The 27,250-nt window shown below is 41.3% G+C and overlaps 1 protein-coding gene across 1 annotated transcript in view; it reads left to right on the top strand.

The window, feature by feature from the left end:
- The window catches only part of SVEP1 (sushi, von Willebrand factor type A, EGF and pentraxin domain containing 1), a 125,992-nt gene that overhangs the window by 11,382 nt on the left and 87,360 nt on the right, over positions 1–27,250 (top strand). The window contains exons 2-3 of the mRNA XM_066181452.1: positions 2,135–2,390; positions 3,552–3,728. Of these exons, the coding sequence (XP_066037549.1) occupies positions 2,135–2,390; positions 3,552–3,728 (433 nt within the window). The remainder of the gene's footprint in view (positions 1–2,134; positions 2,391–3,551; positions 3,729–27,250) is intronic.

Here is a 27,250-nt window from a genome sequence, read left to right as displayed (position 1 = left end):
GAAATCCACTGACAATTTCTATTATGTCTCTTAACCCTGTGTAAGTAGTGGTTTCTTCCTCAGTTACACATATTCCACAGCTTGCATTTATTTTGAGCTATTTTTCCATCTTTATTATGTGATTTTAAGATAAAAAATTCTTTTTCAAAACTCAGAGATGATACGAAACTAAGTGTATATGGATGGAACATATATTTTTCTTGTCTTCTTTTTCAAAAAAGAGGGCCATTTTTACTGAAATAGCTTTAGACAAACATCCCGAATATCAGCCTGAATACTTAAGAAGTTGGGTAGAAGTTTACGTTGCTTATATTCTGTTTTAAAATAGCACAGTTAATGCTAAATATGTTAATTATATTATAAATAAGACTACCATCTCTGTCTGCAGTCACTTATTTTAGAGCATCAGTTTCAGAATGCACTTTGCAATTAGGCATTTGTACATTTTTTTCCTGCTGTTTGTCTTCATGTTGCTCTTTGTCTTGTATTTTTCTTCCTGATTCTTTTCATTGTAGTTTCCCATTTCATTCTGTTTTCCCACTTAATCCTGGTTTTCCACTTATAACTTAAGCAATGTGAGGAACAGTAAGTTTGATTTGCGAAGGGTAGTTTTGTCTGTAAGAGAATTTGGTTTCCCTCCCTTTGGGTTTTGCAAGCAAGTAGTAATAAAATCAAGCCCAACAGCAGAACATTGCTTGGCAGTCTCTCAGACCACAGTGTCAATGGTATGTGCTTTGATTTATGGTGTGTGTACTTGTTTTTGCATAGTCTCTGCCTGAAATCAGTGAAGTGATGAATCAAAATCCATGGTATAAAAACTCTGCAGATTATTTAGGCTGGCCTAGCTAGTAAACTTTTGGATGAGCTGAAAGCCTGATCATTTTACTTCATAAGAGTTACATAAAGATTTTGTAATGAAACAGCTCAGCTTGGTTGATCTCTGGTTTTGGAATTTGTGCTTGTTAAGAGTGTCTTAATCACATTTACCTGCGTGCCATACAATGACATCTTTTTTGTGTCATTCAAAGGTCTATTAAATGTGGTCTTTAGCATTAACTGTAGCATGCAAATGGTCTGTTACTGAAATAAACATGGTCACAATTTGCCTCCTACCAGATTAAAAGTCTTAATCTAATTCTACATAAGTTCCCAGAGGATGGAGAAAAAATATTTTCACAATTTCCTGCTTTAGGTTTGTGGACAGCACCTGACCACAATTAGGAATTTGATTGTCATCCCTTATTTACTCACACTCTGACAAACAGTAGCTAAGCATCAGTATGGTAATTCCATAGGGTGCCTTCTAGTCCATGGCACATTGGTATCACATTTTTGCTGTTGCTCTCCCTATCGCCCAAAAACTGAAAGTCTTTGGAGAGTAATTAGCACAAGTGCGTTGTCAGACCAGAAGACTGAAATGGGCAGGAATCTGTTGGGCATGTTCTCATTAAGGCAGTACTGAGCAGTGTCACAAATGCCTTGTGTGAAGTATTGGGAAGAGCGAGCAGCAGGGTAGAAGGGACTACTGGCATTTTTGAGGCTATGATGGGCAATCTAAAGTGATCTTAGCAAACTCTTGTAAGGGAGGAGGGCATCATCCAACGGGGCAAATGGGGAATTTTATGCTGGGTTTAAAATAACCAACAGTCTAAATACTTGTTAGGAAAAGCTTTACAATAAATCAGCAGTAGGGTTTATAGTTAATGGATCAAAACATAATATTGCATTAAAACATATTAGATTGTATTTGGGGTCTTGCACTAGATTTTCAGTGTTTGTTGTACCTATTTAAACTTCAGTCTGAATAAAGTCACTTAAGCTCTGGTCAGAATCATTGCTGAATCTGATGCATGAGTGACTTATCAATCAGGATGAAAAGTGTCTTTTTTCTTATAGTGTCATGATTTCTGTGGTTGTGTAAGCTGTGACCACCTGAAGCGTGACTCACTAGCTGACTTTGTTCAACTACGGGCTGTATGTGCAGATGTTTGACCTTTGTTATGGTGGGTAACCTTGCAAGGGTTTTATTAGCAGTATAATTCAAATTAAAGGAGTCATATAATGGAGGAAGTAGTGTACCGGTCAACCACTGATAACCCTTTGCTGAGGTGTGCAATTTCATTTTCTCTTACAGCAAATATTACGGCATGCCCGTGGAAACGCTACAAAAGTGATATTTCTCATTACTGATGGCTATTCCAATGGGGGAGACCCAAGACCCATTGCAGCATCCTTGCGTGAGCTTGGAGTGGAGATCTTCACTTTTGGGATATGGCAGGGGAATATCCGAGAACTGAATGATATGGCGTCCCACCCAAAAGAAGATCACTGTTATCTTCTTCACAGTTTTACTGAGTTTGAAGCTCTGGCACGCAGAGCTCTTCACAAAGGTATTAATTTCCTAACCTCATAAATCTACAGGGAGCAGAGAGGTCTGAATAGAAAGATCTCCAGTACTGTCTTGCATTTACACTTCACATAGTGTTGATTCCCTTTTTATTTTTCTCTTACTGTCTAGCAGAGGTGTTTGTTCCTCAGTTAAAAGGATAAACTTTATTTGGCTTAACTCAGCACCAACAAGATGTGAGCAAAATTCTCTTCATTGATGTGTATACATACACACATCCATTCAGCTCTTCATTTTATCTATGAAGAACAGACTGTGCTCTTGCCTCAGTGTATCTTGTGCTTGAACAGATGAACCTTGTAGTCAGGTACAAGAGGCACCTATAGTGTACACCTTAGAACTAGACATACTACCTTTAGGGTTTCTCACACAGCAACAACAGCCTGTTCAGAACCAATCTAGATCCCTCTGTGTGAGAGTCAATACAATTGGTGTATTACATGCAGTACATGCAGTAAAACTGAAAAGAGAAAGATGTGGAAAGTTTGGACTGTGATTCCTCTTCTAATCTGCTGTATCCTAAAATAAAAGTTCTTTTCAAAAAATAGGGTAGGTTTAGGCATGCAAGTGAGGACACATGATTAAACATTTGTTTGACAATGCTGCTTGATTGAGGCTTAGAATAGACATCAGATTAGCCATCTGAATTTATTTGCTATAATTTTTGAAACCATGCTACTTTAAAATAACAGTGTAAGATAAGGTTTTCTGGTGCTTTGTTGCCAGGCTGTTTGTTCCAGGTAAAGTTGGATTGGTCTATGTGAATGTGCCAAAGATTTTTATTTTATAATATGACCAAATGGTTTTACATGCCTTGACCAAATGTTCTTCTGATGCCAAATATGTCATCCACCAAAGCTGGGAAAAACTGTCTGAACAGCTTCTCTCAGGAGTGAGACTGCATTCTGACAGTGTTAGACTCAAACGAAGAGGAAATCTGAGTGCATTTCAGTGACCCCTTTTCCAGAATAAGGACACCAATCTTTTGCATGTTGATCATAGCAAGGGTCTGCTTCATAGACCCTTCTCTGCGACTTAGAACTGGACCCTAGGGTTTTTAACAAATGTCTGACTAATGGTATAATGTGAGACTGTGGGATTACATTTGTTTGAATTCTTTGTTAATAAATTGATACTATTTCAGACCTGCCCTCTGGCAGCTATATTCAAGAAGATACATCCCATTGTTCATATCTCTGCGAGGCAAACGAAAACTGCTGTGACATCATGGCAAGCTGTAAATGTGGCACTCACACTGGCCAGTTCGAGTGCATCTGTGAAAAAGGATACTATGGGAAAGGACTACAACATGAGTGTACAGGTGAGTCTCATGTCTTGGTGTTTGGGTTTCTCTGTATGCCCTGAATACATGGCTAATCTATCTGAGAGCTAAAAGATCTGTTTGGGATTATGGCTATGAACCTGGGTCAGAATGCATCCAAGGCTGCTGGAAAACTCTCTGGCTGGAGACATATTCTAGTTCTAGCAGTCAGATGCACCTCATACCTTGTCTTCAGCAATAGCTCAAGGAGATGCACAGGAAAAAGGTAAGAATAGGACAAATGTTTGGACAAAGTAAAGCTTTCCTAAAACACAGCACACTGGAAATTTGTGACTATGAGTTTACCAAGTCTGAGGTAATATCTTTTGCTCTCAAATGCTCATAGCACGTTTTTCCCTCATGAGTGTTGCTGATAACTTTTTGAACTTTCATAAACTCTCCTGTTCAGAGAGGAGCTTTAATACCTGGATCTTTGCAGGATAAATTCTGGGTGAAACTTACAGTCATGTAAATGTGTTTTAATTCTCCCATGATGACTTCTAGTTACTGTAGAGGAAGAAAACAGTTGAGTCACTAAACAGAGATGAGTCATCATGACATTTTGCTAATAGTGGTTTTGTTGCTACATTTTGGACAAACCCTTTTACTCGTATGCGTTCTAAGTATGGTTAAAATAACAACAATTTACACTTCTTTACAGAAGTTGGACTGTAAAGTTGTGTTACACTCCCTGCCAGTTTTCACATTGTAATTCACCTTGTGCCTCTGGAACACCTTTCCTTTTTTCAGTATGTAAGCAGGAATTAATTGAGTTTTGAGTGCAACACGAGTAGAGGAATGCAGCTAGGAATCAGCATCAGCACTGGCGCATTGGATCAGAATCGTATTTTATGTAAGTGGTTGCAGCTCCCTTGTATGCTCAATTAACTCTAAACAGATACACTTTTCCGTTTTGCTTATTTTCAATTCAAACACTAATTTATTTAAGACCAAACCACATTTTCATCATACTTTTCTCTTGTTGTAAAGTAATTTTACTTCACCTTGAGTGCAGTAGTAAGATATTGAATAAAATACATACAGGATTTTTGCCTTTATCAGTAGTTTATGTCATTAAATATTGTTTTGAGCTATTCCTAAAGAGAGCAGGACCATCATTTTAAAGTTGCCCTTTCTTCATGAAAGGGTCTTTTGACAGGGTAATCTTACCTTTCAAGTGTCACCAAAAATAGTAAAAGTCAGATTTCTTAAGCTGCAAGTAAGCTGATGATTGCAGCCTTCTGCTGTGTATGTGATAGTAGTTGAAGTTCCATGCATGTATTTTAGGGAGAATTTGACCTGAGTAACTCAAACCTTTTCTTTATGTAAGCTCATTTCAGCTCTTGTGTTTTTCAAGACAGAGAAAAAAAAAAAAAAAAAGATAACATGTGTTCTTTAAAGGAAAACCAGCTTATTTTGAAATATTTTATTCTGAAAAGGATCCCAACCTTTTTTTAACATTTCACATCTGAGCATAGCTGTGGATTTGTAAAGCATAAGGAATCTTAAGAATGCATCTTAACTTTTCCTTACTCTATAGTGTGCAGGAGGATTTGTGGCAAGTTTACAGTGACAGGACTTCAATTTTAATTGGCTATTTTTAGCATTTGTCAAAACTTGAAGATATTCCACTGTGTTTCCCTAATACAGTAAAGCTTTTTTAAAAGAATTTTAATCAAGAGGGAAATTGCTTTTTTGTGTAGCATCTGTTATTTTTGCTATTGTGTTTATTTTCTGTGATTATTTTCTGTATGCTCTGATTTTCATTATACCACCTTAACTGTTGTTTATGGTTTTAAACATGAGGCATCAGAATAACATGTAAAAATCCTTACAGTTTTCAACTTCCATAATTACCAGAAAACGCTCTAGAAATCTTCTGTAAAATAAAATAGGAGCCACATGCTCTGTGCTGTAAAGCAGAAATTCAGTGTCCCACTCCCCTTCTTTGTAGTGTTGTTGATGATGTGTCACTAAAGGAAGAACAGACTGACTGTTCTCTACTTTAAAAAGCAAACCAAACAAAGTTTCTTGGCCTGCACTGGGAGCTTCATGTGGCCAGAGATATCTGTGACGATTGTGGCAAAGGAAGAGAGTGAGAGGTAAAACAGAGGCAGAATTGTAACCAGTTCCCAAGTACTGAAGAGTACATAAACACCTCCTCTTCAGTAACTCTACACTTTTTCTTCTTCTTCTTTTCTGTGATTACAAATGTCAAGGTTCCAACTAGAGACTACCAAAGAACAATACAGAAGGAGCAAAAATAAATCTTGTGATTTTTTCATTAGGACTCTTTCTTCTATTTTGTCAATAAAAGGTGAGTTGTTTAAATCAACTGCACCTTTCATAGGAGAGTAAAAAATATTCAGATCTCCATGTGTATCTTCTCTCTCTTAAAGATTAGAATAGATGTCTTTGACATGACATTTTCACAATTTTTTTTCAGTAAGATTCTCCTTGAAAGTTCTGTTTTAATGGTCTCTTGGGTTGGATGACCTTCTAGGTTCAAGATGATGCAACTAAAGATAGTACCCACCATGTTAACCTCATCTGTTACTTCTAAGCACAGCCGCAGGTATTGGGGAGGTTAGGAAACTGTTGTCTTACAACCACTAGTTTCTTTTGCCTGACATATAGACCCCATTTTTTGCAGCACAAGGTATCCATAAAGATGATGTGCAGCTCACAGGGCAGAACAAATTTTTAATTCCATGTAATTTAGGCTGGTTTTCCATTCTTTTGTTTATATTTAGCTCACTGCTTGGGTATAATTATTGAATTCCACCATCTGCATGAATATTTAATAGCTTGCTTTGGCTTTTATTTAGGAATATGCAGCATATCTGTAATCATATGCACAGCTACTAGGGCAACAGTCTTGGCTTCAAAACACCACATGGATTGGATTTCTAAAGAGCCTTTCCAACGAAACATGAAAACATGTGAAAACTTCACTTGTTTTTTTTTCTTTATTTTTTTACAAATATTAATTCAGAACACATTGCTGGAAAGACTTTAAACTGAGGATATGTAGGTCCTTCCAGGCAGGGAAGATTTGTATTTTGTGGTTTCTTGGACCATGGACCTGATTTTCATCTGAGCACTTTTTCCATGAGATTTTTGGGATTGTTCCTGTTGAGAATGCAAATCCAAACCTGATATTCATAAACTGGGTATCTTTCTAGTTAGAAAAACATTTTGAGTTTAATATACTACTAGCAGTCCTTTTCTTAGTCACGCAGGAAGAACTGTATTTAATTCCAGTGGTGAGTCCAATCCTCTAGTCAAAGGAAAGTATTTCTCCTGCCATCCTGTTTCCTTCCTCCCTTCCTTTTGATAGGAACTTCCACTCCCCAGAAGCTGAATCACCCTTCCTCAGTATTTCTCTCTGGGAGGTACTTATCTAACTACCCTGGAGGAGTTACTGACTAAATGAAGCTTTGCCAACTATCTTGGAACTTGGCAGATGGTACTTGGAAATTTTTGCTAAGTTTTCGAGATTTCCTCCAAGTCCCAAGGCTTCCAGAGTTAACAACACATATAACAAATACTGTACTCTTCAGCAGGTGCCTACCATGGATTGGAGGAGGACCACCAACAGTACTCTGAGATTCTGACAGACAGGGAGGGAAAAGAAAGCAAGAAAGGGAAGGGGAAAAAGAGTGTAGAGAGTGCCTTCAAGCGTAGTAAGATCTCAGGCTAAATTTGCCTGTTGAACCTGATGGTATTAGTTCATGGAACTGCAGATTTTCAAACCCTTTGAATTTAGCTTCTTGCTGTCTCACAAAGCAGTGCAATTTTATGCTTTCATTCATTGATTCTGCATCTTAAAACAGGGTGGGAGTTTGTTTTGATTCCTCTCTCCTCTTTTGCTTTTAATTTCTAAATCAGAAAAATACTCTTCATTTCTAACTGAGCTGTCACTAAAAGAGGGCTCCTTGTAAGACCTGCAGCCATTGAAAATTGACAAATTGAAAAAGGGGCATTTCTTTGAAGAAAGTGTTAGATGGCTGCTGTTGTGGTATTTTGTGTCACATAACCCTGCAGATCTTGATATACCAAAACCAAAAAGCAAACAAAAATTTTACATCAGATGATTTCAAATACAGCTGTGCAAGGAAGTTGGGATGTATGTACATAACGAAGCAATTATGAAATGCTTTCAAAATCTGATCAGTTTGGAAAATTTTAGGAGTTAGGCTCACCTGCTGTAGAGACAGAAAGCATTACTGGAGAGACATTTCTTTGTGTACATCAATCAGCCTGTGATTCACCCCTTTTACTGAACAGCTCTTTAATCATGATCTTAATTTTGTAACCCTATGGGGGGATGAGATATATTTGTATAGTTTATTATTTGTAATTTAGTCTTCTTTTGTTACAGAGTGACTTTCGATCTGTGATAATACACAGAGGTTCTGTTGTGGATATGCTGTGTCAAAATGACTGGCTGTCATGTAAGGAGGAGGGAGCTAAACCAAGACAAAGGATGCAAAATGCTTGTAACCAAGTAATGCTGAATTGATGCCTAATTAATACTGGCAAAAGTATTCCTTGCTGCCTTTCTGTGCATTTTTTTCTGTTTTGTATAAATCTTGTGACTCTTTGTGGGTAAAAGTTTCAGGAAACATTGTGATGGTTAAATACAAAAGAAATGTAAATGTGTTTTTCTACTGAGAGTAGCATAACATCATGATGGGTGAGTACAGGAGAAATGTAAATCAGTTTTCCAGTGGTTTTCCACTGAGAGTACTGGAAGACAAGTGGATGAAAAAGGTGGATATGAAAAACAATGGCTATAGGCATAGCTATGGAAGTTTAATGGATTCATGATCTTTTTGAAAGTCTTTTTAAGTCTTAAAACAATAACGTAAAAGCATTAATAATTATTGTTTTCATGAAGACTGAAGAAAATGGCTTTTACAAGTGGTTTGTGTGCAAAATCAGTACATCCAGAAGCATGCAGAGATGCTACTCCAAATTTTTTGCATTTAAATTGGCTTTCTTAAAAATTAGTCCCCCGAAGTCCAATATTGCGTGCTTTGCTTCTGAAAATTAGATAGGGGGTCTCCTACTTATTGCTATAGGAACCAAAGCAAGGCTGAGGGAAAAATTTAGTTGGATGCTGCAAGATTTTTGAAATGTAGCACGCAGTAGAGATATACTCCTTCGGCTTGAGAATTTAAAAGTATATTATCAGCATATTCTTCATATCAGGAGAGGCTTTTGGTGGGATTTTTGGTTTGGTTTTTTTTTAAGAATGATTGATAGGGACGAATGCTGCATGATCCCACAGTAGCTTTGCTATTATTTTAAGTGACTTCTGACACCAAAGTAGTTTGTTTCCCACTTTTACAACCTGCTTTATGAAGATGGGACATTTGTGACAGTGAATTTAAATCCAGATTTAATCCATCAGAAAAAGTCTTAACAAACTCTTGAGTCAGACAGTGAACTCTCCATTAAAAAAAAAAAATACTATGAGTTTTAACATCTAACCACAGGGGCTCTGCCTGCAAAACTGTAAAAAAATGAGCTTTTCTTAGTCAGTTTGGTACAAATTTTTCACATAAATAAATGACACATGAAGCTGCTGGTTGGTTTTGACCATATCCGTAGTTTTGACAAGCGGTTGAAGTGCGCAGGAGTATCTCCACTAGTATTGATGAGATCTGAATCAAGTCTTTGGAACTGAGCGACTCTTCACCTTGTGTATCAACTATGTAAATCATATGTAAATATGTAAAATTGTGAGTAACATAATAGCTAATATGGATAACAGTGTTTCTATGGTATATATTTTTTCTCACTCTGGACCAAGTAACTTCGCTCCCTTGAATTTTAACCTGAACTGTGGCAGAAGAACTCAGAAACTAAACTAAACCTACCAACAAAAAGTTTTCTCGGCATTTCTGCACCATTTCTGGCAAATTTCCTTAAAAATGAAGTTGTGGGGTGAAGATGAAAACCCAGATTCAATTTTGATGTTTGCAGATCTGAAAAGCAGAGGGGTAATTTTACATTGGTATGTATTATTGAAAAATATCCATCCTTTCCACCTAGATGTTATCTGAGGCTTCAGAAAATAAGTTTTTATGCTAAACCAGACTCTTTCCTTTTAAGTACTGTTTCTGCAATAAATTTGTTGGAATGTTAGAAAGTGTTGTACAACTTACTCTTTTTTCCGTATCTCCAAAGTGACATGTCTTGATCACCTCAAAATGTCAGGAAAATAAAGCCTCCTGAACATATGTGGAATTTGAGGAGAAAAAAATCAACCATTTGGAGGACTTGAGAGATGCAGAAACCATCCTCTGATTAGAAATAGACATGATACAGAAATAATCTTCCACTTTCTGTGTCAATTGGACTTAGGCTCTCCATAGAGCCTATCTCCTTGTGTCCTTTGGTCACAAGGTAAACATTGCAGACAGTCATTCTAATTAAGAAGGTTAACAAAAGCATAAGTACAATAACAGTTAGGTTTAGCCTTTAGTTAAATGACTGTAAAACCTTTACTGTTAAGGCTGGGCTTTGCCCTGAGGCTCTAGACAGGATGTAAAGCAGGCTGTCCTACCTTCACTGAGGTTATGCATGGTTTGAAAGCATCCTTTTTCAGTTCTGCAGTCCTGCAGATGTGGTAGTTTAAAAGTTTGTTCTGAATGTGGCTTGTTTAACTGCTTAAAATGTTCATCAGCCAGTTGTCACAGATTTTTAAACAGTTTATGCTCCAACCATTTGATAAGGGCCTTTGATAAGACTTTAACTGGTCTTGCATATTTGAGAATCTATTTTAGGATTGGGACTGACATCATGGCAGGCACTTATCAGAATAGTTGTCCCCTTAATGAAATCCTTCATGAAACGTTTTCTACTGCAACATTCTTTGGTTACCTGTGTGGATCACATAGTGTCATCTTACTTTCACTGCCTTTTCAGAAGCACATAGCCAGGATGTTTTTGTAGACATATAGTTCCTGAACTTGTACCATCTCAAAAATTATAAGCAGACAGCTGTCCTGGGTTGAAGTATATTCTATCACCATCTTCATGAACTGTTGAAACCAGGTGAGGCAGTGCTCCCTGCCTCCTCCACTCTGGATTATCTTCTGTTAATGGGCCCATCAGCACCTTTGCCACATGACTCACAGATAACCCCCTCCTGGACGACCTCCTGTTAATGGGCCCATCAGACCTTATCACATGACTCACAATCCCATTGTGAGATGCTCCAGCTAGAGGGAGGAACTAAGCATTCCAGCCTGGATATAAGCTGAGACGCTGAACACCAGAGGGGCGCTTACCCACTGGATTCCCAGAGGACCCGAGCTACCAGACCTTTCTACAGGATCACTGCTTCAGGAAGACCACCTCATCTGGACTGCTTCCATCACTCCGCTCAGGTTGTATTCTGACTCTGTCAGTGGTCTTTTGTATTATTGCATCGATTTTATTTTACTTTCTTTCCTTTCTTCCTATTAAATTGTATCTCTGACTTGGAGCCTCTCATTTGTTTTGCTTTCAAACCACTACATTTTTTGGTGCCTAATGTGGGGCAGGAGGCACCGAGAAAAGTCAGAATTACAATTTTGTATTGAAGAAGACACTTGTTCGCTATGTTGCTCAGCATGCTTACATGTGTCTTATACCTATCTCTCTGTATTTTCCCACAACTGGGGCATTATCTGCTGGTCTTAATGCTCCTGCGTAGACCAGGGTATGGTACTAAAATTGCTTTATTGGTCTATTATGTCCATTGCTTGATAAACTCCGAGGCAATGAACATCATTCAGAATATACACCCAGTTTTGTTTTCTTGTTCTGGTCTAAGATGCTACATTTGGGGCCTCAGCAATCTCACCCAGCCCCGGTGGGGAGGGGTAAAGGATGATTTTTTCCAGCTTTTCAGACATGACACAGCAGTTTTTGAAAATATGGAGTACCCTCTGGATGCCAAGGACAGCATGATGTTGTTGTTAGTCCTGCTTTGTCTCCTCTGCACGGCCCGCACCATGCTTAGAATCAAAACACTACATGGTGTGATACAGCGTGTTCTGAAGGAAGAGGAAGAGGGAAAAAGAAGCAGAGCAACAGCATCAGTGTCTACACAGAGTGTCACAGAGGCGAAAGGAACCAAAGGCAAGGCAACAGTGTCCTCATCTACACAGACTGTCGCAGAGGAGAAAGAATCCAAAAGTGAGGCAACAGTGTCTACATCTATGCAGACTGTCACAGAGGAGAAAGGGACCAAAGGTGCCATCAGCATTTCCACACAAACCATCACCAAACCAGAACAGCCTAAACCAGTAGCAGTTGTCCCTGTTCAGAAGAAGAAATCAAGGACCAAATCAGTCCACATAGTGACTGATGAGGGTGCACCAGGACCTTCACACCCAGCAGAAGAGACAGAGCCAGAAATCATCACTCGCTCTCTATCTCTGGGTGAGCTGCATGACCTGCGAAGGGAATTCACCTGCCAGACCAACGAGCCCATCCTGACCTGGCTGCTCTGCATCTGGGACGCTGCAGCCAATGACACCATTCTGGATGGAAGTGAGGCCAGGCAACTGGGATCACTGTCCCAGAATGTGGTCATTGACCAGGAGATCTGGAAAACCCAAGAACCTCTCAGCCTCTGGCAGCGACTGCTAACAAGTGTGAAGGATAGATTCCTTTGTAAAGAAGACCTCCAAGTGCACCAAGGAAAATGGAACACAATAGAACAAGGTATCCGATGCCTGAGGGAATTGGCTGTGTTGGAGATCATTTTTTCAGAAGATGAGAGATTTCCTGAAAACCCAGATGGTGTCCAGTGCACATCACGGATGTGGTTGAGATTTGCACGGCTTGGACCCGAGATGTACTCACGTTACCTGGCAACACTGCAATGGAGGGAAGGTGAGGACAGGGTAGGTGTCTTGGCTAATGAACTAAGAATTTACGAGGACACTGTCACTGCCCCAGTTCGTACCCATGTCTCGTCTGTGGAAACAAGACTGTCTGAGCAAGTCCAGAGCTTGATTGAAGAAGGCCATCAGAAACTGAAAAAAGAACTTAAGGAAGAAATTTACCATATCTCACCAGAGCTGATGAGAGTCTCTGCCATTAGGAGCAGGCGTCCCCCAGCCAGGGAGAGAGGATACACACCACGAGGTAACCTCTGGTCTTTTCTTTGGGAGCATGGAGAAGACATGAGGAAGTGGGATGGAAAACCCACCTCCTCCTTAGCAGCCCGGGTACGTGAACTGAAAAGAGAAACACCTACCACAAAGAGCCCATCTAGAATCAATGTTGCTTCGGTCTCTCGTGCACAGAACTCCAGATGGTACAGGAATGATGATATGACTGATCCTCTTGAAGGAACCTCAGAAACATTTTTACAGGAAGAGAGCAATGTATGCCATGACCAGGAACAGGGGGGCCCTGCCTCTAGCCAGGTAGAGGAAAGGGACCATCGAATCTACTGGACTGTGTGGATCCAATGGCCTGGAACATCTGACCCACAAAGATGTACGGCTCTGGTTGATACCGGTGCTCAGTGTACTCTGATGCCATCAAGGTATGTGGGAGCGGAACCCATTTCCATTTCTGGGGTGACAGGAGGATCCCAGGAGCTGACTGTACTGGAAACTGAAGTAAGTCTAACCGGGTGCGAATGGCAGAAACACCCCACTGTGACTGGTCCAGAGGCCCCATGCATTTTGGGCATAGACTGTCTCAGAAATGGGTATTTCAAAGACCCAAAAGGATACCGCTGGGTTTTTGGCATAGCTGCTCTAGAGACAGAAGGCATCAGACAACTGAGTACCTTGCCTGGACTCTCAGACGACCCCTCTGCTGTGGGACTACTGAAGGTTGAAGAACAACAGGTGCTGATCGCCCGAGCAACAGTGCACCGTCGGCAATATCGCACCGACAGAGACTCTGTGGTCCCCATCCATAAGATAATTCGTGAGCTGGAGAGCCAAGGGGTGGTCAGCAAGGCTCGTTCACCTTTTAGTAGCCCTATAGGGCCTGTGAGTAAGTCCAGTGGAGAATGGGGACTGACAGTGGTTTACCGTGGTCTGAATGAAGTCACACCACCACTGAGCGCTGCCGTACCAGACATGTTGGAGCTTCAGTACGAGCTGGAATCCAAGGCAGCAAAATGGTATGCGACCATTAATATTGCAAATGCCTTTTTCTCCATTCCTCTGGCAGCAGAATGCAGGCCTCAGTTTGCCTTCACCTGGAGGGGCGTGCAGTACACCTGGAACCAACTGCCCCAGGGGTGGAAGCACAGTCCCACCATATGCCATGGACTGATCCAGGCTGCACTGGAAAAGGGTGAGGCTCCAGAACACCTGCAATACATTGACAACATTATGTTGTGGAGAAACACAGCAACAGAAGTCTTTGGGAAGGGAGAGAAGATCGTTCAGATTCTCCTGAAGGCCGGCTTCGCCATCAAGAGGAGCAAAGTCAAGGGACTTGCTTGAGAGATCCAGTTTCTGGGAGTGAAGTGGCAAGATGGACGGCGTCAGATTCCCACTGAAGTCATCAATAAGATCACTGCAATGTCTCCACCGACCAACAAGAAGGAAACACAAGCTTTCCTAGGTGCCATAGGCTTCTGGAGGATGCACATTCCCGAGTATAGCCAAATCATGAGCCCTCTCTACCTGGTTACACGCAAGAAGAACGATTTCCACTGGGGCCCAGAACAGCAGCAAGCTTTCCCCCAGATCAAGCAGGAAATTGCTCATGCGGTAGCCCTTGGCCCAGTCAGGACGGGATCAGAGGTGAAGAATGTGCTTTAGTCTGCAGCTGGGAGCCATGGTCTGTCATGGAGCCTTTGGCAGAAGGTGCCGGGTGAGACTCGGGGACGACCACTGGGATTCTGGAGCCGAAGCTACAGAGGAATCCGAAGCCATCTACACTCCCACAGAGGAAGAAATCTTAGCCGCCTATGAAGGAGTCCAAGCCGCCTCAGAGGTGATTGGTACTGAAGCACAACTGCTTCTGGCACCTCAACTAGTGGTGCTGGGGTGGATGTTCAAGGGAAAGGTTCCTACCACACATCACGCCACCGACACCACGTGGAGCAAACGGATCGCCCTGATCACACAGCACGCCTGTATTGGAAACCTGAATCGCCCTGGGATTCTAGAAATTATAACAAACTGGCCTGAAGGTGAGACCTTTGGATTATCCTCTGAAGAAGAGGAGGAGCAAGTGACACGGACCGAGGAAGCCCCACCATACAACAAGCTACTGGAGAGTGAAAGACGATATGCCCTTTTCACCAATGGTTCCTGCCGAATTGTCGGTACTAACCGGAAATGGAGAGGTGCTGTATGGAGCCTCACACGACGAGTTGCACAAGCTACCGAGGGAGAACATGGATCGAGTCAGGTCGCAGAGCTTAAAGCTGTCCAGCTGGCTTTGGATATTACTGAACGAGAGAAGTGGCCGAGGCTCTATCTCTGCACTGACTCGTGGATGGTAGCTAATGCTCTGTGGGGATGGCTGGACCGCTGGAGAAAGGCCAACTGGCAGCGCAGAGGGAAACCCATCTGGGCTGCTGAGATTTGGCAGGACATCGCCACCCGAGTAGAAAGGCTGACCGTGAAGGTTCGACACGTGGATGCGCACGTACCCAAGAGCTGGGCTAATGAAGAACATCGTAACAACGAGCAGGTGGATCGAGCTGCCAAGGTGGAAGTATCTCAGGTTGATCTAGACTGGCAGCACAAAGGAGAATTATTCCTAGCTCATTGGGCTCATGATGCCTCTGGTCATCAAGGGAGAGATGCAACATACGATGGGCTCGTGACCGAGGGGTGGACATTTACTATGGACAGCATCTCCCAGGCTATCCATGACTGCGAGACCTGTGCTGCAATCAAACAGGCCAAGCGAGTGAAGCCTCTGTGGTATGGCGGACAATGGTCAAAGTATAGGTATGGGGAAGCCTGGCAAATTGACCACATCACCCTTCCCCGAACCCGCCAAGGCAAGCGCTACGTGCTCACCATGGTGGAAGCAACCACTGGATGGCTGGAGACCTACCCTGTGCCTCATGCTACTGCCCGGAACACCATCTTGGGCGTGGAAAAGTAGGTGCTGTGGAGACATGGCACCCCTGAGAGAATTGAGTCAGACAAAGGGACTCATTTTAGGAATGGACTCATAAGCACTTGGGCCAGAGAACACGGAATCAAATGGATATACCATATCCCTTATCACGCACCAGCTGCCGGGAAAGTGGAATGCTGCAATGGACTGCTTAAAACTACCCTTAACGTGCTTGGTGGAGGGACCTTCAAAAATTGGGAACTGAACTTAGCGAAGGCCACCTGGATGGTCAATACCCGAGGGTCCATCAATCGAGCTGGTCCTGCTCAGTCTGAATCCTTGCACACAGTGGATGGAGATAGGGTCCCTGTGGTACACATGAGAGGTATGTTAGGAAAGACTGTTTGGATTAATCCCACCTCGGGCAAGGGCAAACCCATCCGCGGGGTTGTCTTTGCTCAAGGACCTGGTTACACTTGGTTGGTGATGCAGAAAGATGGGGAAACCCACTGTGTACCACAAGGAGACATTATTTTAAGTGAGAATTGTGTGTAGGTTTTCATTGTATATATGTGTATGTGTGTGCAGAGTTTAAGGAAGGTATTGATTTGGGATGATGTAGATGGTAATAGAATAAGGGGTGGACAATGTCCTGGGTTGAAGTATATTCTGTCACCATCTTCATGAACTGTTGATACCGGGTGAGGCAGTGCTCCCTGCCTCCTCCACTCTGGCTTATCTTCTGTTAATGGGCCTATCAGCACCTTTGCCACACGACTCACAGATAACCCCCTCCTGGACTACCTCCTGTTAATGGGCCCATCAGGCCTTATCACATAACTCACCATCCCATTGTGAGATGCTCCAGCTAGAGGGAGGAACTAAGCATTCCAGCCTGGATATAAGCTGAGACGCTGAACACCAGAGGGGCGCTTACCCACTGGATTCCCAGAGGACCCGAGCTACCAGACCTTTCTACAGGATCACTGCTTCAGGAAGACCACCTCATCTGGACTGCTTCCATCACTCCGCTCAGGTTGTATTCTGACTCTGTCAGTGGTCTTTTGTATTATTGCATCTATTTTATTTTACTTTCTTTCCTTTCTTCCTATTAAATTGTATCTCTGACTTGAAGCCTCTCATTTGTTTTGCTTTCAAACCACTGCAACAACTTAGCATTCTGTGAGCTTTCTAGTAGCTTTTGTCTTAGAGGAGAAAATATTTAAATTCTTGAAACAGTGCATCAAGGACAAAATTAGATAGCAGTATACAGCAAAGGGTTAATTTATGAAGTGAGGGGAGAGGTTAAGAGGCTTAAAATCTGTTTTAATTACCTACTTTGTTTCTCGTGGCTCTCTGGGGCTCCAAAGCTTCACATTTAACTACTTAAGTCATTCCAAGAAAGTGAGTTCTACTACCATTCTTAAGTTTTAGACTTAGTGCCTGTGAGGTTATGAATAAGTGTCAAGATTTCTAGCATCATAAATTGCCCCTGAACTCTTGTCAAATTTGATTCCTTTAACTGGACTTGAGCATATCACTCTTATTGTTACAGAATCAGGCATCCTCTGTGTCCCTACATTTGGATTTTAATGGATTGTATACAGTGTATTTGTCACATGTCAAACAAATTTGACTCTTAGCTCTCAGAATCAATTTCAAATTGAGATGGAGTGTAGGAATATTTTCTCCTTTTTTAAAATCCTTTACTTGACTTATGCTGTGAAATTCATTCTGCCCAAGCCAGTGTTGCAAAGTGTTTTCCCTGTAAGAAAGAGTGCTTCCAATATTTTTAAACAAAATTATCTGCTTCTCTCCCAGTATGATAATATTGTGTATAAATGCAATTTGCAGCAATTGCAAATGTTAAGAGGTGGTGCCCTGTTACTTGCCTTAGTTTTCCTGAGAGGGAGAAGAAAACAGAAGCAAAAGTGCACAAAGCTCATCAGGTCATAACCCACATCTAAATAAGTCATTTGTTTGCAGAGTTTGACCTAAGCAAAGCTTTTCAAGGGATGTGTACCCTCTTTGAATACCCCCTGTTCACTTGTCTGCCACTATCACAAGAGCATAAACGTGGTGAGAAGGACTAAGATTGTTTTTCTGCGGCCTCTTTGGTTCAGTCCTGTCCAGCTGACTTCTCTGTGCTCTCTGTGGAAAATTGTCTGACAGGTTCCTCAGATCATTTCACAATTACTTCAGGGAAGAGCCCCCTCTGCCCTCTGCAGTTGTGCTTTTCCTTCTTCCCACATTCTCTGTTTCTCCAAACCCACAGGGGTTCCAGAAGCACTTCAGATTCTGGTACCACTCAAGCAAAGACCATGGACGCTGTGATGAAAAGGGTTCAAAAGCCCACTCAGCTTGGGGAAGAATTTACAGCATGTAGGTTGCAGATAGCTAATAGATATTCTATTATAAGCTGATTATACCCACCAGGTACTCAGCAACCAGAATGTTTGGTTGAGTGTCTTACAAGCAGTCATGTTATCTTCTATCAGCCTAAAATCTGCTGCAGATAGCCCAAATTTCTCAAACTCTGGCAATACTGACTGCATAGTGGAGTGTGATCTGGCCCTTGGGGAATGAGAAAGCAGAAGCAGAGATCAATTTCATCAAACATGAAATTATTTTAACTGGGTTTTTTTGGTGATTTAATGAAAACAGAATCATGACTCTGTATTGAAATGGAAACATCGTCAGGCAAAAACCCTAGGGTTTAGTTTGTAACCATGCAAAACAAAGCTGGTAAAGCAATTCAACACAGGCAGTGCAGATGTTTTAGTAGAACTGACACCTGAAGGTACTTTGAGAAGTTGAGTTTTTTCTTCCTATTCTGAAATTTATTGAATAGGAAATGTTTTAGTTAATAAAAGTGGGAAGAATGAATGGTCCTTGGAGTTGGTGGGGAGTTGAGAAATTCTGATGTTACAGAAGTGAGTATAATGTAGTTAAATATATGGTCTAACCTAATATATGGTCTATAGCCACATCATGTAGATGTAATTTGGACCTGAGAGATTTGAAACAAAACCCAATAAAATTAGGCACTAAATTGCAGGTTTTAAGCAGTGTAAACCATAGAGAAATGGCCAAAATCTACCGTCTGTGAAGGTATGGGCAGACTTACTGATGTTACATGGATCTGCACTTACTGTAACAACCTTAGAACTGACTCCTTCTCCTGGTCATTAATAAAATCTTCTGGGTTTTTTCCCCCATCCAACATCAAAAGAAACGTTCTGAAGACAGTGGAAAAAAAAAAAAAAAGGAAGGGGGGGGGGGTGGTAGGGGTGGAACGTTTTCCCCAAAAGAGTTCAAAGAAAGGATGTTCCCTTGTAAATGTTAGTGAGTATCCTTGCGAAATTGCTGTCTCCTTGTGGCATGTGATTTGCTTCTCAAACAAAAATTACGAAAGATAAGACCTTTTCTATATTGAGGTTACTAGTACTGCATGTCTTTGGTTTTTTTTTACATTTTATTGCCACTAACTCCAACTTGTTTGTTGGTTAGCATTTCACAATTAATTGAGAGCATAGCATTGCTCTGACTGTTGTCAGGCTCCATGTCAGCTCCACTTTTTGGTTTTATGGCAGAAAAGTGCTTGCCAGATTCTCACTGTGTTCCCCTAGAACAACTCGTATCAGGAAATTAAAAACTGTATAGATATAGAGGCAGTATTCTAGTGGAACACAGAAACACCTACGTAATGGCCTGGGAATACCCTAAGCCGCGTTAATTTAAAGGCATATATTCTGAATTTTATGCCTGTATAAAAATATCTGGAGCTCTGGAAAAAAGCTCTGGCTTCTTACTGTGTTTTTTCTTTTTATTCCTCATTTCACACACTGACCACCTGCTGACTTCAGAACATACCATGAAGCTTGTGCAGGCATGGGAATGCCGGTGTGCTAAAGCCTTCTGCAATAACTTTAGCATCATAGGAGACAATACCAGTGCATCTGACTTCAGCAACACTGTGTATGCTCACTTTGGGGAGTCCAACCAGAGTGCAGGTGCTTTAGGAACTTTAAATGCAGGAGATAACTAGTCTAAATTTTCTGCAAGTGATGCCTTGAGTCTCAAGAAAGAAGGTATGAAGGAGGGGCTTTCTTGCAGGAGTATGAAATACTGTAGAAGTCAGTCAAGTAACTCAGTTCACAGGACTAAAGTTTTCTAATACAAAGAGGAAAGTGGGAGGCTGAGTAGCCTTGTTCTGAGGAGTCATGGTGTCAGCACAGGATGTAAGTAGTGCTTGACAAGCCTCATAGTCATATACCAGAAGAGCTACATGTTGTTAAGCTGGTTTCTTTTGGACTTGCATTATCTTCTGTCTCACAGAGGCATTAGTATATATGCCTAAACATATTCCGATCCTTTAGGCCTGTTTCTGTTGTCAGCTTGGCAAAGAATATTACATGAAATGCAAATGTTTTCTTCATTTCAGAACATAAGCCTTTGCCTCAACTTTGTATCAAAATATGCTGTCACTTGCAAATCCCTTCATTTGAGTTTTTACGTCATTGTGAATTGTTAGACGAGTAAAAACACATATGTAGCTTTTGATCTCTTTTATTTCTGAATGGAAATTCAAAATGTCTTATGAAATGCAATACCTTTTTAAAAACATGGCATTTCTGTGAGCACCCATATTCTTCCTGGAAGGCCAAAAACACTAAAAAATTGTCCCAGTGGCAGCACAGGGGGTCTGGCTAGGTCGTGGCAGGGGTTCTGGTTAGGTCATGGCACCAAAGCAAGGACACTTAGTTTTCATTAGTCATTTGACTTCATTGGTAAGCCAAGATGCATTCATATATGGCTTTTTAAGTGTACCAGTAGCTCACCTTGTGCTCACACTCCAAACCCCTAAAAACAGAAGTAATGTGGTCACAAAATTTGGACTGAGAAAGATCTTAGTTGCCTCAGACACTGAGGGACTCTCTTCCAGTATGTCTTTAGTGTAACAGTTGATGAGGGTTCCCTTCATACCTATCTTTTCCACTACTTAGTGGTGATACTCCTTTTCAATACCCATAGAATCACTGAACTGTTGAGCTTGGAAACGACCACTAAGAGCATTGATTCTGACCATTAACCTAACGCTGCCAAGTCCATCACTAAACCACGTCCATAAGTACCATTACTACACATTTAGTAATACTTCCAGGTTTGATGACTCCACCACTTTTACAGACAGTCTCTTCCAATGTTTGACCTTCTTCACCTTTTGGTGAAGAAATTTTTCCTAATATCCAACCTAAACTTCCCCTGGTGCAATTTGAGGCCATTTCCTTTCAGCCTTGTCTTGGTTTAGACAGACAGGTATCTGCCAGGGAGGGTTGGAGTCTCCCTTAAAATGTAAGCCCCTCCCCCCCTTTTCCAAATTATCGTTTGCAATTAAAAGGCTGTCAGGCAAAGATTTTGGGAATAGGTATAGCAGTTCTTTACTAGGGATAAAAAAATACAGATGTTGTAGTACAGAAGAATAAGCAAGCAAACAAAACAAACAAGAAATCCTAGGAAAAAAAAACCCTGACAGAGTCAGAAATACAACCTGACACCCTGTTGGTCAGGGTGTTGGAAGCAGTCCACAGTAAGCCCTCCTGGAGTGGCAGATGTGGTTCTATTGGAGTAGAGATGGTCCTGTTGGAAAAAGGGTCCAGTAAGGGTGAGATGGGTCCGGTCTTCCTCCAGGGATCCGGTAAAAAAACTGCATACTTAGTGGGACTGTGGGTCCTTTTTATCTAGGTTAAGATGGTTTGGCTCCTCCTCCCTGTGTGGAGCAGCTTACAATAGTGCAGTGTAATGTGTCATGTCATTGATGAGCTCTTAATGGTCCATTAGCAGAAGACATTCCCATGGAAGTAGTGAAACAATGAAGAGCGATAAGTAGCACTCCACCATCTGGTAAGTGACACTGACCCATTTGGGCAAAGATAAGCAATTCTGCTCCACCCAGATGGAATAGAATAATATGCTCTTTACAAAACCCATGGCAAGCCTATAACTTGCTGCTTAGAATTTGTTGAACTGCACCTGGCTACACCCTCCTTTCAGGGAGTTGTAGGTAGCAATACTGTTCCTCCCCTGAGCCTCATTTTCTCCAGGCTAAACATCCCCAGTTCACTCAGCTACTTGGGCTCTAGATCCTTTTCCATCTTTGTTACCCTTCTTTGGGCGCGCTTCAGTGCCTCAGTGTCTTTTGTGTAGTGAAGCGCCCCAAAATCACCCATGATAATGGCTTTCTCATCTTAAGTGCCAGAGGAGTTTGGCCTAGAAGCAGTAATAAGCTATACTGTGGCCCCAAGAGCACAGTTTGTATGGCACTCAATTCCAGCTAAAAAAAGAGGTGTCTTGCTTTGCCAGCCTCCAGGATTCTGCTGTCTTTCCTCTCCTGATAGTGCATCACCATCAACAGCATTTCATTGTCAGCTGCCTGAACACCTTCCCCTCTGTAATAGACAAGAAGGCAACTTTGCACTCTGAGAGCCTGGGAGAAGGCCCTTGCTGCCTTCTTGTTCCCCTGCTTGTTTTTGCCTACCTTTCCCTCCAGATGGAGGTGATGGATTACAGCTGTTACTTGTCTGGTTTTAGCCTCAAGGCTGTAGCACAGGCAAGTATTAAAGGTAATAAGTTCAAGGTCTATGAATGTGATGTTTCACAAAGTTGTCTGTAACATCTTAAATTTCAGTCCCAGTGATGTTATTGATTGATTTATTCTCATTATTTTAAGGTAATTTTTGGGAAGCTTCCTGCATTGAAATAGAAAATGCAGTGCCTCATGCATTCATAATCAGAGAGGTAGTTTATAAAATGTCACATGCACCCCTCACTGGTGCACGGTCTGTAAAAGTACAAGAAACTAGCCAAGAATTTGGCTCCATCTCAGGAAAAACTGGGATGTTTTTAGACAGCATTAATTATGTTGTGAAGTCAATTATTTGGAATCAAGTGCTATTTAGAAATAGATTTTCTAGATAAAGCTCTGTGGGTTGATAATTTTAAGTCTTGGGTCCATTGAGCAGTAATTTAATCATGATTGCTGTTTACCTTTTTTTTCCCTTTTTGCTTCAGATTGGAGTTAAGAGTGTTTCCTCTTTCTTATTCTCCATCTCTGAAGATGTATATGGTCTTGTTTATGGCAAAAGTGCTTAGAAGGAGAGGATGTATTTAAAGAAGAAGGTAGGACTGGAAGTGTGGCAGACCTTTTTTATCCCAAAACATGCAAAGAATCTCACTGCCCTTTGGAAAGAGAACAAGTGATTCTGCCTTTCCAAGGTGGAAAAATTACCTTTGAAAGCGAGAAGAGGATGGAGAAGTGAGACACAGGGCACAGATTCATTTAAATGTGCAGAGGGGTTGAAAACCTGACAGTTCTTGAGATAACCTCACTCTGGTGTTTCCCTGCTCCCTTTCTGGCAGCTGCTGCAGGGTATTTCATTCTAGTTTAATCAACTGCCTTCAGTAAAGTCCTTGGATCTTACAGGTGCTACTTTAGCACTTTTTGTCAATACTGATAGTAAAAAGGGGCCTCAGAAATGCATGACTCACTGCTCTGGGATTCTTTCTTTATGGGAGAACTCCTGCATTGCAGAAAATTAGGCCTTTGAAGAGTGGCTGCCTAGTGGGGGATGAAAAGCATGGTTGAGAAATGTTTTAGGCAGTTCTTCACAGAAGGAAGCTGTGTTAGACTGAGGCCTGAGCCTGTGTATTTGGTTAAGGTACTGCAATGTAATCTTTTTTATCTTTCATCCCTTTTACCATAGCCTTTGCAGCAGTAATGTTCACTTCGTTGGCAGCCAGAGGACGTAGTATTTAAAAATCCTTTCTTCAGTTCAGATCTGAAGTGACCCTCTTCCTGCAGTAGATACTGCTTTAGCAGGAGTTAGATATGTCCTTTAGTACATCTTTTATATCTTACAAAGGAATGAGAGGGGGAGGACAAGGACAATTTGGGAAGATGAAGTGAGAAGCAGTCAGTTTTCCAAATGTTTCTTGACCAAGCAGCAGTTAGTAGTGAGCAAACTGATTAGTTGTTATCTCAGTGCTCTTGCTTTCCATAAACAAGACTTTATTTTGATATTCATATTTGGATAATATTAAAAGAATTCAGGGAATCCTGTTAGTTTCCATAAGAATTTTTCTTGAGGAATGGAGAATGGGGTTTATGGCCGTTTTCACTGTAAATCATGACTATCAGTAGTGATTCCAGGAATTAAGCAGGAACTATAACATCAAGATTACAACAGCTTACTGAACTCTATGCAGGGACAGTTGGGCTAGTTTCACAATAATTGAAAAAATTATTGGCAAAACCACCGCTTTTTATGGCCCGATTGCTGGCTTGAGCCATTGCATGTGCTCCAGCCGTCGTAAGTTAACCAAAAACTCTGTTTCCTACCCTGGGCAGCTAAGTAAATAAACATGGAAATAGTGACATATGTTCTCCATCTGCACAGTCGTGCTATATCTTCAGTGCTCAGAAATGTTACTTGAGTATAATCACTGTTGTTGAAAGTACATTTAATGATAAAAATAAGGGATGTGGAAAAGAGGCCAAGTTTGGCACCTAATGCAGTAGTGACAGTTTATTGAGGGTCTGGCAGAAATAGCTTCTCTTCCCTGTTTATAATAACTTTTACTTGCTGCATTCCCCATCTGTGATTGAACACTGGAACTACTCTGATCTGCAGAGGAAGGAGGCAGAAATAGGTATCTGGTTTTTTTAGTTAAGTGGTGGGGGGGGGGGGGGGGGGTAAGTCTGGGATCATATGCACCAGAAGCTGTTGGGAGAGGATGTTGGAGGCAACAGCAGAAAAGGAGTATTTCACATTAGACTGGTAAAATTATTCAGGAACATACATGGCTCTGTTAATAGTTTGCCAGAGAGAAAATTCACAAATTTTTGTATCAATGAGAATGAGAAAAATCTGAGAATGTACAGTCTCTTGACTACTCCTAGATTCCCTACACAACTTGCATTACCCAGGAAAGCCAGTTTGCTCATTGAGTTTGTGCAGAGAGTAATTTTTAGTTACATTTTTAAGTCCCAAGAATCACTGAACACGAAACTGTTCAAGTTGCCGAGTTGGTGAACATAGTGGCAATGGATCTTGAACCACCAGGCACATTCTTCACTGCAGTAACCTATAAGTGCTGTGAGGCTCCAGGTGCATGCTTTGTCAGCTTCTAAAACCTTCTCCCTTATTTTGTTAAACTGAGCAATCCCAGGAGGAGGTGATGTGTTGAGTTAGCTGTAACATGAGACTCTTGCTCCTTGCTTCTGGAAGAAAAGTGCAGGCTGTGCTGAGCAAGTGCTGTCTGGATTGTGGTAATTTGAGGAAGTCCCAGGGGTCACAGGCAGTGGAGATTCTCACTTCTGTCCACATTCCTCTGGGTGTAGCACATTAGTTGTTAAAGAATGAGATTTTTCATCCCAGCTCAGAGTTCTCTCTTGCCAAGTCCCTCTTTCATGCTGCGGATTAAGGAAGTCTATTTCTTGTTTCCCAGTGTGTGCCTCTAGCTCAGACAGCAGTTAGCTGAGCAGCATAGTCTGCACCCCGGTGGAGCTTTTCCACTCTTCCGTATCTAACAGCCATCACTTGGGATCTGGCCTAGGGATAATTTTAGCACCTAGTTGCTGATTATTTGTCTTTCTTGTTAGGGAGGTAGGTGATGTATTGGTGCAAATGTGTCCTTCCCTTTTCCTTCTTGACCCAGAACCCTTTGTGAAAGGGTGAAAGGACGAGTAGAGTTATTTGACACATGATACAATGGTTAGACCAGGCCTAGAGAACCCTGGGCTTCCAGTGCCTTCAGACATGAGAGATACTAGATCTCTCAAACAGGTATTTGCTCAACTATGTGTAGCCCAAATGAAACAAAATGTTTGGAATCTGTTTAATGGAATTTTCTTTACATCAATCAGTCTGATTTTGGGTTGTTTTTTTTTATTTGCTGTTCTAAAAATGAATGTGCAACTTCACAGCAATGATACCAAAATGGCAAACAAGTGCAGATAGTACAGGATGGTGAATCTTCTTTTCAGTGTTTATATATTTAAATAGCAGGATGCTATCCAGTGCACTTAGAACAGTACTGTTTAGAGTAGTGTGTGCTATCACATCAGCAGTGATCAAGGTTTGCTGAGGAATATGTGTCTGTGATTATGATAAAGACCATGTCCAGAGAAGCCCACTGTATAGCAGCGCTGCCCTGAGCAAAGCATTTTCACTATTTTTTGTATTTCCCCTTTTGTATAAGGGTCTCACTTCGTATGAAGTTTTAGACAAAAAATTCTTTCACTTGCATGTAAATAAATTAATAAATAATCTTTATTTGCATAGCAAACTTAACAATATTAACTGAGTTAATTTCCCAGAAAGAATTTTTTGTAGTTTTGGAATTAGTTTTCCACTTCTAACATCATAACTTCTAGAAATACATGGGGACATGAGGACATAAATCAGTATTCAAGTTCTAAAAATCAGAAGTGCTGGCATGAACTGATATCTGTAGCTGATAGGCATGTATATGTTTGGACATCTCCTCCAATGTATCGCCAAGGCTGGATTTTATGTCCATGCAAACAGCAAACCTGTAACTGTCTAAAATGCACTGCTACTTAAACCCAAAGAGCTTCATCTCAATACCTGAATGTCGCTTCTGTATATAGATATTGCGCAAGTTGTCAGGATCTGTCTTGTGATTTTGTAGTTTGAATGAAGCATAGGTAGACTTCCTTTAATATTACAATACAGTGCATGGAATCAGGATCTGTTTTTCTTATTCTTAAGAAATGCATTGAAATAAAAAGAGAAGTTACCTTCTGTGAAAGATTGTATAGTAATCTCTATCAGTAGTCTTTATTTTTATGATTGTAAAACATTTAAAATGCATCTCACAACTCTGTGTCCTTGCAATGAGGGTGTAGTTCAAGCATGAGTCTGTTGTTTAAGGTGCTTGTGGCTGCAGAAACGGAGAAGCACGGCGCTCCACGCTCAAGTGGCAATAGACAGTTTCTGTGGAGCGCTGTTTCCCTTATGGAGTTTCAAAGTCCACGGGATCAGCTCTGATTGGCCGAACCAGTTGCTAACTCGCCAATGGCTGCCCACGTCCCCAGTGGCCCAAACTGGTCCAGTTCTGTAACCAAGGTAGTTATATGTCAGGAGTCCTAGAAACTTAGAATTTGGGCTTTTGGTGTATGGTAATACATATGAGTCATGATAGTGGATTTTGGGTGTTGTCCTTGTCCTCCTTCTTCTTCACTTCTTCCTGTTCTTCCTTCTTCTTCATGGGTTTAGGTGGTTTTCTGTAATTGGGTGAAAAAGGTCCACATTGCAGGCGTTGGGTAGTGATTATTGGGCCAAAACCATAAATAATATAGGTGTCACCTTAGTATTGGGTAGTTATCACTTAAAAGACCTTAGAAAGAGATAGAAGCTCTCCATTTTACCTTGTTTCCCTAG

This window comes from Chamaea fasciata, unplaced genomic scaffold (assembly GCF_029207755.1).
Source record: "Chamaea fasciata isolate MVZ Bird 193981 ecotype frontalis unplaced genomic scaffold, bChaFas1.0.hap1 SCAF_4, whole genome shotgun sequence".
NCBI classification, from domain to species: Eukaryota; Metazoa; Chordata; class Aves; order Passeriformes; family Sylviidae; genus Chamaea; species Chamaea fasciata.
Note: the sequence above shows the minus strand (reverse complement) of the source record. Positions and strands in the feature narration are given on the sequence as shown.